Here is a 12,902-nt window from a genome sequence, read left to right as displayed (position 1 = left end):
CTTGTAGGAATATGAATTCCACTTTTGTCTATACATTTGTACACGTTATACTCCAATATCAACATTTTACTCGAATGCGACTTAAACAGAAAGTAGGGTTATGGGTTTAAATACTGATAATCAGTACACCCTGTAGCTCAGGATACTGGACGGATTTTTTTTGGGACATTGCGGTGTATGCCTTTTTAGTGTGAAATTTAATAAGCTTTCGTTTCGCCATACACAGTATTCACATTAAACACAGATATTCCGAGAAAAAAAGAAAAACCAAAAAAGACATACTTTTCAAGATGGCGTTTGATCCTCGTGGTCCCCGATGCTCCAATTTTATGACACGCAAACAGGGTTCCCTGAAATTGTAGGTGTCAAATTTCATTACTAAGGCCTTAATATTTTTCCTGCATTAATTTTAGTAAATTTGTAATGCATAGCACTCGTGTACGAATTATGGATCTACTGATGTCTATTTCATTGAAATCCACTCAATAGTTTAGGCGCTAGAAGTAAAAACATGATTTAATATTCGGCATCCTCTCAAGGCGGCTGTATTGATTTTTCTTTAATAAAGTGTAAGCAGGGGTTGCGAAGGGCAAGAGAAATCTACCGATATCTCATTTTAAAAAATCCGTCCAGTAACCTGAGCTACAGGGTGTACTGATTGTCAGCATTTAAACCCATAACCCTACTTTCTGTTTAAGTCGCAGTCGAGTAAAATGTTGATATTAGGGTATAACGTGTACAAAGGTATAGACAAAAGTGGAATTCATATTCCTTCAAGTTTCCTATTAAGAGAATACCCCCTGAAAGGGTATAAGCGCTAAATCTGGATTCAGCTATTATTTTCTATAATAAGATGTATTTTTTCCGCAAAGACATCTAGGACTTTTTGTCAGAATTTAATAAGCCTGTTGCCTTACACCATATTTTCATAGAGAACGTATATTTAGAGTAAAACGCAAATTTCTCCAGGATGGTACACATTTTCCAAGATAGCTGCGATTCCCCGAGGTCCCCAAATGTCAATTAGTGTGGACATGAAAAAGAGATCTTTAATTAACATAAATACCAAATTTCATATTTTTGGAAGGATTTCGAGGTTAGACTTAATCCGATTGTGCTATTATCTAAATAAACACTAATGTACGATCCCCACCGACCGGCTGGAGTCGGGCCGCGCCGGAGCGCATTTTAAATGTGGCGTGGTATGGCAGAAGCGATGGCGTCCGTTCGGAGCTGATCGCGTCCGCGAGTAGCTGACCGGCTTGCGGCCGTACAAATGTGAAATGCGCGCCGACTCCGCCCGTTCGGTGGGAATCGTACTTAAGAGGAAAGGGAACGGCCGCTTCTCCATACAAACGTGATACAAACGTAGTCCCCATTTTCCTCTCTGTAGCTATGCTATGCGCCTTCGTTTTTTTTCGAGTTCTTGATTATTGTAAAGTGGCCCACTGACTATCAGTCCGCCGGACGATATCGGCCTGTCAGTTGTTCGGAACTGTCAAATTTTTGTTCTGACAGGCCGATATCGTCCGGTGGACTGATAGTCAGTGGGCCTCTTAAGAAATTAGGTGCGACAACAGATTTCGTACAATTTTTTATAAGCTCCTAAAGGGGCCCACTGATTATCAGTCCGCCGGACGATATCAGCCTGTCAGTTAGAACAAAAATTTGACAGTTCCGAACAACTGACAGGCCGATATCGTCCAGCTCCAGCGGACTGGTAATCAGTGGGCCCCTTAACTCTTATAATAGGTAATTAAGAAATCGAAAAAAATCAAACGTAGCTGTGGATGTGGCAGCAAATCAGCTGTGGTATATGCAACAAATTGTCAAAATATTTAATATTCAGAGAGGAAGGAGGAAAATAGTCTGAAAAACCGAGTAGAGTTAGAGCAGAGGACTTGTGAGTGAGGACTTGTCTTAACCAACACTACGTGCTTGGTGCAACCCTGCGTCTGAGATTTGAATTGCGATTATTAGGTATACTTACTAATATTACATTTCTAATCTTGTACCTACGTCCATTCTTGGGATTAGTTGTCAAGCGGACCCCAGGCTCCCATGAGCCGTGGCAAAATGTCGGGATAACGCGAGGAAGATGATGATGGTAAATTTTGATAATTCCCGGGTTCCGTTTTCGATAACGAATACTAACGGCTGGAATTGTATTTAAATATAATTCCAGTGTTCGTAACAATTCTTGAAGTACATTCATGGTAACTTGGTAACCGAAGGATAAGATTATTTTTAATACAGTTGCTCAAAAAGTCCTACTTTTCGTGGCTGTTTAGCGTGCGGAATGTTGGTTTTCGCGAACTAGTGCTTTTTACTTTTTCAATTTTTTTAAATTTTTACTTGTTCCAATTCATGACTACTTATTGATGAGTGTTAATATTAGTTTCCTTTAAACGTCGTAATCAACATAAAAACCTACTGTTAATGTAAGAATACGAAAAATATGCATATTTCATGTTTTATTACTTACCTCTTCATCATTATAAGTATTATAACACGTTTATTTTTTAATGTTGAAAAACCGTTGTTAATAAGTTGTCTGAATGGAACGGAACGCCTGTCAAAGAAGAGGCGTATTTTCTTACTGCAAGAATGTTTTAAGTTTCCAAAGGCAACATTCGATATTGTTTTTATAAATATACGATACACAAATAATCGTAAATAACGATATTTAGGTAATAATAGTACAATGTTTTAATATTTACAATTGTTTCTGTTTTATAGAACATGCATTTGAAAAAAAAAACTTTCATTGAAGTGGGTTCAATAATAATAACTAAATCTATTCTAGTCGAATAAAAGCTAGAAAAACACCTCTTCATAATGTCAATGTCAATGATGTCAGTGTCACAGAATTAATAATATAAAAGTTTCTAATTCCATTCCTTACTTGTTGCTTTTCTTATTTTTTCGCAACTGTATTAGAAAAACGTCGTTCGATACACGTGCGGATATGTCATTCTTGCTTAATGACATACTTTCCGCACTAGCATCGAAATGTACTATTGTAGGCTGATGGTTTTGTATTAGGTACTACTTTATTTACATCTATGTATTTTCACATGAAAATCGATACTGTTTTCAGATCATTAGTCGGTCACCAGGTTGAGTCCGTTAATAATAAATTTTAATGTTATAATTTAGAGCTTACTATAAAATGTTCGTGAATTGATTGACCTTTCATACAAAATGTCAATGAATAATACGTTGTAATAAACTTAGACCTGTAATTTTTATGCTTACGCATAATAAACTGAATGCAATATAAGGATGTGTGTAAGAGACGTTACTGTTTGATGTATCTTGTCATAGTATTTATTATCTTTCTACTTTCTACCAATAATCACGTTATTAATACTAAAAAAGTCTAATAATTAATGCCACAATGTTTGAGTGAATCGACACATTGAATTAGACAACGTTCATAGTAAAATGAATTATTTGGGCTCTTCAGCCGCGACAAGCATATACAACGCAGGCTTCAAAATTATTCGTACACGCGTTTTCTTAAAATAAGAGTCTGTGCGGAAAGAGAAGTCGTGGAATGTATGGGAACCAATACAAACTACGACTTCTCTTTCCGCACAGACTAACAATGTAAACATGTAGAAGAGAAGTCGTGGAATGTATGGGAACCAATACAAACTACGACTTCTCTTTCCGCACAGACTAACAATGTAAACATGTAAAAGAGAAGTCGTGGAATGTATGGGAACCAATACAAACTACGACTTCTCTTTCCGCACAGACTAACAATGTAAACATGTAGAAGAGAAGTCGTGGAATGTATGGGAACCAATACAAGCTACGACTTCTCTCTCCGCACAGACTAACAATGTAAACATGTAGAAGAGAAGTCGTGGAATGTATGGGAACCAATACAAACTACGACTTCTCTCTCCGCACAGACTAACAATGTAAACATGTAGAAGAGAAGTCGTGGAATGTATGGGAACCAATACAAACTACGACCTCTCTCCGCACAGACTAACAATGTAAACATGTAGAAGAGAAGTCGTGGAATGTATGGGAACCAATACAAACTACGACTTCTCTCTCCGCACAGACTAACAATGTAAACATGTAGAAGAGAAGTCGTGGAATGTATGGGAACCAATACAAACTACGACTTCTCTCTCCGCACAGACTAACAATGTAAACATGTAGAAGAGAAGTCGTGGAATGTATGGGAACTAATACAAACTACGACTTCTCTCTCCGCATAGACTAACAATGTAAACATGTAGAAGAGAAGTCGTGGAATGTATGGGAACCAATACAAACTTCGACTTCTCTCTCCGCACAGACTAACAATGTAAACATGTAGAAGAGAAGTCGTGGAATGTATGGGAACCAATACAAACTACGACTTCTCTCTCCGCACAGACTAACAATGTAAACATGTAGAAGAGAAGTCATGGAATTTATGGGAACCAATACAAACTACGACTTCTCTCTCCGCACAGACTAACAATGTAAACATGTAGAAGAGAAGTCGTGGAATGTATGGGAACCAATACAAACTTCGACTTCTCTCTCCGCACAGACTAACAATGTAAACATGTAAAGCTAGCTCTTCATTTGTATGAAACCTAGCACCATTTGGCTGTCATCTGTAGCCTTTTCGAAATGTTTGGAGAATTCTGATTTAATATACTGATAGGTAAATGATAAGAAATTAAGGTGCAATGTTATAGATACGTAAGTAAGTATTTATATTAAGCAAGGGTATATACAAATACGGCGAACCTACGAGGCCACGGAAAAGGCTCGACTAGATTGGCTCTGACTCTGACATCTGTGCTCATTTGCACCAGTTAGTTGTTCATGGTGTAAGTCTAAAGATTGTTTGATTTGTATTTTTTGTGTTGGAAGACTGAGGTTTTAATAGGTATTCCAGTTTCGACAAAGGTACGTTATTTGTTGTTTGAGTTACAATATAATTGAATTTAAATTTAAAGTCATATACCTATATATAGTTAGGTTATATTTTTAATAAATAATAATAATATTGAAATATGAAATTTAAGCAGTTGTTTTATTTTCCGAATATAAAATGAGATCTGCAAACTTCTGCCGTACTAGGCTAAGGGCAACATCCTGTAAACACCATGGTTGCAAGAAATAAATGAAATGAAATGAAGGGCTTGTCTCAAAATTGCACAAGGTCAGGTGGGGTAAGAGAAAAGAAAAAACCGGCTATGCGAGTCGGACTCGCGCACGAAGGGTTCCGTACCATAATGCAAAAAACGTGTGGTGAGTAGAGACAGGGCCAATAGAGAGTTAGAGAGTACTCTCTCCAGGCGGGTGTTATGCCTGGGGACCGAAACCACTGAGAGGTAGTCGGAAGTATTAGGAGTAAGCGACATTTGAAACTCCGTAACCGCGATGTAGGTTTCTAGCTAATTGCGTTCTAGCTCCCTAACGCCATCTGTTAGATGACGTCGACAGTGGCAGCTAGAGGAGACGCCACAAACGTAAAAAAAACACGTTTGTTGTAACGTTAGGATCATAAAAGCATATACTATGAATATCGTATATTCATGATTTTATGTTTTTAATTTTTAACTAAACAAATTACCTACACTTCTCGCCACTGATAAAGTTCGGTGCATAACTGACCGAGTCTAAGAATAATGTTACTTTTATCCATTATGTTCGGAAATGTTCACCTTATTATAGCAAAAATAGTACGGGAAGTTCTTTATGGTCAAACTCAAGTTAAAAAAATTTAAACCGTTATTGTCCTGCTCTAGCGGACGGGAAGTTCATTACTGTATTAAAAGTCAAAGTCAAAATATTCTTTATTCAAATAGGCCTAGCAACAAGCACTTTTAAATTGTCAAGTTTTAAATATTACCTTAATCTAAATATCAGAGCAATTTATTGATGCAGTTATTATTATTCATAAAAACATTGAATTATTATAGATATGTCAAACTTAATAATAAGAATTTCACAAACGGATCGTCAAACACCAAAATTGTATAAAAAAATACTAGTCTAGAAACTTTCTAGAATAAAAATCTAAATGTCAAAAAATACGAAGTACCTATATGAGACGTTTTCAAGATAATAATAAACTTCCAAATATCATCACTGAATTATCTGTTATTAATAAATTTAAAAAAGATGTAAAACGTAAACTTATCTCTAAAGCCTATTATAGCACACAAGACTACATGAATGATGAAACACCGTGGGATTGTGATTGAAAATAATTAATTATTTATTATTATGTTAATAATGATGAAATTGATAATTCAATGAATACCTATACTAAAGTCTATTTTTTATTCCGTAGACTAAAATGACATTTCATGTGTTGCTAGTTTTTTACGTCTTATATTAATTACGTTGTTAAAAAGCGCTACCGCCATCGTGTGAATAAATACACGTTTCCATTTGTGTCATTCAAACGCTTTTTTAACGCGCGTTGAAAAAGCACAGATAAGAAAATTCTCATAGTAAAATTGGTTGTAATAATGCTGGTCATTTCCTACGGTTTCTGAACGCAGCACTAACCATAGACAGTATATACAAGTAGTTATAGACGCGCCACCGAGCGACCGGGGGTAAGAGAAAGAATATTCATATACAATTTGGGCAGCATAGGTTTTTTTTTCTTTCACTCTTATAAATTTCGGTATTTCGCCATCGCCTTCTACCTATGATGCCACCCGGTCGGTGATAGGGACAAAGCATGGCACTATTATCTCTTTCCTCTTATAGGAATCGCAATAAGACTATCTTTCTCTATCAAAGAGTGTCAGGCCCTTGGCACTAACGATATGTGCGTAGATAAAATAACAAAGCGATGTAGTTTACCTGAACAACATTCAGTGCAAGTACTTATAGGTATATTCACTGCCATTTTTGTTGTATGAATTTAGGTAGGTACACATCAAAGTAGCGGAAGGTGATTCATTTATTTATGCACCTAACGGTAACTTTAACAATAAACAATCTAAGTTCTCGACTATTTTAGTATGTTATATGAACCTAACTGTAAACAGTTTACTCGTAGATACCTATTAAAGCGGACTATTGTGTGTATGAATATAAATGTATTGTGTGAATATGTGGAACGAGCTAAAGTTAGTTTTTAATTAAGTTTTGGACATTGAAGTGCTTAAAGGATTCACTCCAGATATTGGTAAAAGCACTGCTTACAAGATCATTGATCACAGGTCTGACTAGTCTGAACCCCGGTTTCCAAAACGTCTTGATCACACCATCAATTAGTTGTTCTGAAACAAAGAAAACAAAATAATATAAAGCAAGGTTGTTGACATATATTGAAATCATCCTTAAAAGTTTCTGCCGAAAATTTAACGTCTATTAACATATTTATTGTCGACTAAATTTGCCCCCAAAGAATAGACCGAGTCAAAACAAATGATACCTATTACTATGAGCCCAGCCTAAGGGGGCCCACTGACTATCAGTCCGCCGGACGATATCGGCCTGTCAGTTGTTCGGAACTGTCAAATTTTTGTTCTAACTGACAGGCCGATCTCGTCCGGCGAACTGATAGTCAGTGGGCCCCTTAAAAGTACCTGCCCACTTGTAAAGTTTCAAATCGACGCGGCTGTTAGGAGATGGGTATAATCGATACTTGCAATATTTTGTAACATTGTTAGTTTCTTAGTATGGTTACTTAGTTACAAGTGAAGAATATATAAGTTCTATGCCGTACCTGAGAGGTATAACACTGTGTCCATTTTTTGCTATTTTCGTTTTTTTGCTGTATCGTAACAACATAATTTCTGATGCCCCATCGATCCATACAACTGTATTTATCGATAATATCACATATTCCAAGTTTTTCAATTGCATTTTACTGTAAGTGCATAACTAGTGGACGGCGTACGGTACGAGCCCAATTCCAAAGAAAAACAACAAATACTAGAGGTCAAAACAAATTTTTTGACCCACAGATCTTAAAAAAAAATCCCGCCATAATTTGTATGGGAAATCATTTTTTTTTTTTCAAAAACCTATCGCGTGTAGTATCTATCATATGAAAGGGCTTTATCAGGCAATTCTAAAAATATACCACATCATTACATTTCAGCCATTTTTAGTATTCCGTGCAAAACTGTTAAGTATGTATAGATTTATACTGGCAGGTTAGTTATTATGAACTTGACTAGAGTTCTATGTCAAATGTCACAGCGTTACAAAATGAAGATCTATATTGTGTTATTAATTGTTATGATGATTTAATTTAAATATATATTGTGTACCCAACGTCTGCGTATCATTAATATGGTAGTAGTATCGTGTAAATAAAAGTAAGCGGCAAGATATCTACAAGTAAGTGGCAAAATGAGTAATAGCGATAAAATAATTATACCCGTGTTTGACGGAACTGAATACGCGAACTGGAAAATTCAGCTGATGAAATATTTACAATTTAAAAAATGTAAGGAAGTAGCAACTAGAGTTAAAACAGAGAAGGATGATGCTAATATATAATATAATAAATAAATTATAATATAATATAATAAATGGGAAGAGATGGATATTCAGGCCACGAATTATATTTACAGCGCTATTACCAACCGACAGTTAGAATATATAGGTATAAGCGATGTAGAGTCGGCATATAAAATAATATTAAAATTCGACGGAATGTATTTGAAAGAATCTACCGCTTTACAAATTGTGTGCAGATATAATCTAGAAAATATAAAGCTAGTTAAATATACAGATATCAATATTTTCTTCGACGATTTTGAACGAAGCGTCAATGAATTAAAAACTGCTGGCGCCACTATTTCTGAAAGTGAAAAATTAAATTACATGCTAAAAGCGCTACCGGAAAGTTATAGCTATATAGGCGATTTAATAGATGTGTTACCGGAAACTGAAAGAACTGTTGAATACCTTAAAAGTAAAATAAGAATGAAAAATTTACATAAAGTAGATGAAGAGCTACCAAACCAATCGAATGCATTTAAAGTGAATTCAGAAAATAAACCAATTTGCTTTACGTGTGGAAAGCTGGCACGGAAGTCGTGGTCGTGGACGCGGACATTCAGGTCCAACTCATGGTCGTGGACGTGGTGACCATAATTTTAGACCAAATAGAGGTAGAGGATCTTACCAGAGCAATACAAATTATAACAGAAATAGCTTTTACACATCAATTGTGCATAATTCGACGAAAAATGAAGATAATACGGTAAAGTCAGGTCAGATAAATTGGCTTTTAGATAGCGGCTGCACAGATCACATCGTAAATACAGATGAATATTTTGACAAATATATAACTTTAAAGATGCCCATAAAGGTAAAAGTTGGAGATGGAAGATTTTTGGACGCAACGAAAGTTGGCAGCATTACAACATACTTTCCTGTTTATGAGAATAAAAATAAAGTGGTCATAGGTAATGTATTTTACATAAAAGAGATGAACGCAAACTTGTTGAGCTATGCGAAGATTACAGACAATCACACAATAATTTCGTCAGGACATTTGTCAAAGATATATAAGCGGAATAGAGAACTAATAGCGATTGCGAAGAAGGAGGACAGATTATATAAAATGACAAGCTTCATTACAAAAACAATTGGTGTAAATGTAGCAAGCAGTAATATGACATTGAAAGAGAAACTTCACAGAACACTTGGCCATGTAAATTTCAACCATCTTGACGTTATGTGCAGAAAACAATTATTAGAAGGAATACCTGAGCAATTAGAGTCAGACTATATGAAATGTGCGATCTGCGTTGAGAACAAAATGCATAATTTACCATTTAATAATAATCGGACTAAAGCAAAAGACATACTACATATTGTGCATACGGATGTTAATGGACCACATAGAACGACAGGATATCAAGGAGAAAAATATTTTCTAACATTTATAGATGATTTTAGCAAGTTGGCAAAAGTATATTGTATCGGATCAAAGGAAGAAGTATATGATTGTTTTGTGGAATATGTAACTGAGCTACAAAATTTAACAGGAAAAGTTATAAAGGAGTTGAGATGCGACAACGGTAGAGAATATATTAATAGAAGAATTTTTAATTTTGCGAGAGAAAAGGGCATAATGATTAAGCCCTGCCCAGCATATGTGCATGAGTTGAACGGTACAGCAGAAAGATACAATAGATCGATTATGGTTATGGCACGATGCCTTTTAGCAGAAGCAAAAGTTGACAGACGATTTTGGCCAGAAGCCGTAAAAACAGCAGCTTACTTAAAGAACCGAATATTGACAAATACTTCAGAAAGAAAGACTCCTTACGAACTATTTTTCCAGAAGAAGCCATCTGCAAAATATTTAAAAATGTAAGGCAGTAAAGTTTATGTTAGAACGCCAGAAGAAAGGCGAAGGTCAAAATGGGATCATAAATCAGAAATGGGAATTCTACTCGGATATACAGATGTTGGTTATAGAGTACTGATTAATGACAGAATTATCATAGCAAGGCACGTAGATATAATTGAAAAAGATGTGAAATTAATTGCTTTTGACGATGAGGAAGAAGGTAAAGAGGAAAATAAAAAAGAAGAAGAAAGTGGGAAGATACCATAGATGAAATTGAACCGGAAGAAACAGTACAAGAGAATGATAATGATAATGATGACAAAGTAAACGATGAGACGAGAAAGTCCAAGAGACAAATTAAAGCACCAGTCCGTTTCGATGAAGAATTCGGCTACTACTGTATAACTGTTAATTATTGTGATGCGATGATTCCAGATACTTTTCAGGAGGCAACCAAATGTGACGAGGCAGATCAATGGAAAGAGGCAATGGATAGAGAGATGAACAGTCTTGTGAAGAATAATACTTGGACGCTGGTAAATGCTCCAGAGAACAAAAAGGTACTTGACGTTAAATGGGTGTATACGAAGAAAACCAACGATCTCTATAAAGCAAGGTTAGTGGTACGAGGCTTTCAACAGACAGATAATGTCGAAGATACTTATTCACCTGTAGCTAGAATGCAAACTTTGAAACTACTTTTATCATTCTGTTGTCAATTTAACCTACATGTACATCAAATGGATGTAGAAACTGCATTTTTAAACGGTAAAGTGTTATCCGAAGTGTATGTTAAACAACCGTTAGGCTATGAAGATGGTACTGATAAAGTGTATAAATTATATAAGTCCTTATACGGATTAAAGGAAAGCCCACGTGCGTGGTACGAATGTTTTCATAAATTTATGTTGACCTTAGGGTTTCGGCGAAGTAAATATGACTATTGTCTCTATGTGAAAACTGATAGTAACCAAACAGTTTATATATTAGTATATGTAGATGATTTATTAATTGCTTGCAAAGATGAACAAATGGTTGCTACGATAAAAAATAAATTGAGTAGTTATTTTAGAATAAAGAACATGGAAAAGTCAAAAACTATATAGGAATTGACGTTGAGTATTTATGATTATAGTAAAGCGAATATTTTGACTTTGTGCCAGGAGAAATACATAGAATCGTTAGCAAAAAAAATATAAAATTGAAAATTCGAAATTTTATAAAACACCGATGGAGATTAATATGAAACTTGACAGATGTGAACTGAATGAGGATGTTAAATATAGAAATTTGATAGGAGCGTTGTTGTACATTAGTTCTGGTACTCGACCAGATATAGCTTATTGTGTCAATTATCTGAGCAGGTTTCAAAACAGTTATAACGAGACTCATTTTAAATGTGCATTGCGTGTTTTAAAGTATTTGTACGCGACTAAGAGCCTCAAGCTCACGTATTGCCAAAACTTGAAGGCAGATATTATGGATTGTTACGTAGATGCCGATTGGGCCGGAGATGTTTTAGATAGAAAATCAACCACAGGATTTGTAGTAAGGTTATTCGGAAACGCTGTGTATTGGAAGTCAAAGAAACAAAACAGTGTAACTAAATCGTCAACATTTGCTGAATATATAGCGTTATCCGAAGCCGTAACTGAGATCATTCTTTTACGAAGTGTGTTTATCGATGTCTTTTTAACATTTAATGATCCAGTGAATATATATGAAGATAATTCAGGTGCAATGATTATTGCCAAGTACGGTAATTTTACGAAAAACTCAAAACACATTGAAGTGCATTATCACTATGTACATGAAAATTTTAAAAATGGTGTTATAGATATCATCAGAGTGAATACTGAAGATAATGTAGCGGATATTCTGACTAAATCGCTAGGTCATGTTAAATTCTTTCAATTTAGACTAATGTTAAACGTAACATAATATACACCGTGTTATACATTGTGTTCATGATAAAGTTTTAAAATTGTAATTGTTCTAAGAATGAGAACTCAATTAATTTAATGTTGGAGATTAGTGTTACTTGTGTTAATGTGTTGCCATGTATAAATCTAAGGAGGCGTGTTAAGTATGTATAGATTTATACTGGCAGGTTAGTTATTATGAACTTGACTAGAGTTCTATGTCAAATGTCACAGCGTTACAAAATGAAGATCTATATTGTGTTATTAATTGTTATGATGATTTAATTTAAATATATATTGTGTACCCAACGTCTGCGTATCATTAATAAAAACTTTTGTTTTGACAAACGGAACACTTATGGGATCACTTCGGTCTTGCAAATCAGTTAAATGCGTTTTTCTCAGAGACCATTTGACATAGATACCTAAAATTTGAAACAGTTATAGCAATTACCACCACTAATATTGTAAATAAGTCAAAACCGCTTATTTCTTATTTTAGGGGGTTGAGCTCCCAACTTGAGAGGGGTAACCTGTTTTTTTTATTTTATTTGTAAGAATCGAGTGGGGTACCATTGGAAAGCTTGCAAAAAATTGAGTCGATGGACTAATTTTGACTTCATTTTAGATTGCAGTAGTGCATTTAAGTTGCAAGTTTTCATACAAAAAGATTCTCC

The 12,902-nt window shown here is 35.1% G+C and overlaps 2 protein-coding genes across 4 annotated transcripts in view; one reads left to right on the top strand and one right to left on the bottom strand.

Moving 5' to 3' along the window:
• LOC134754943 (uncharacterized) overlaps positions 1–12,902 on the top strand; it is a 246,828-nt gene that overhangs the window by 143,241 nt on the left and 90,685 nt on the right. The gene's annotated exons all lie outside the window — the stretch shown is intronic.
• LOC134754950 (uncharacterized) overlaps positions 7,015–12,902 on the bottom strand; it is a 44,738-nt gene continuing 38,850 nt past the window's right edge. The window contains exon 6 of one of the 3 annotated variants that reach the window (XM_063691434.1): positions 7,015–7,265. In XM_063691434.1, coding sequence (XP_063547504.1) covers positions 7,114–7,265 — 152 coding nt within the window. In that variant the 3' untranslated portion in view covers positions 7,015–7,113. The remainder of the gene's footprint in view (positions 7,266–12,902) is intronic. The other 2 variants (XM_063691435.1, XR_010128986.1) reach the window with 2 other exon arrangements.

Source organism: Cydia strobilella, chromosome Z (genome assembly GCF_947568885.1).
Source record: "Cydia strobilella chromosome Z, ilCydStro3.1, whole genome shotgun sequence".
Taxonomy (NCBI): Eukaryota; Metazoa; Arthropoda; class Insecta; order Lepidoptera; family Tortricidae; genus Cydia; species Cydia strobilella.
This window is presented reverse-complemented; position numbering and strand designations above follow the sequence as displayed.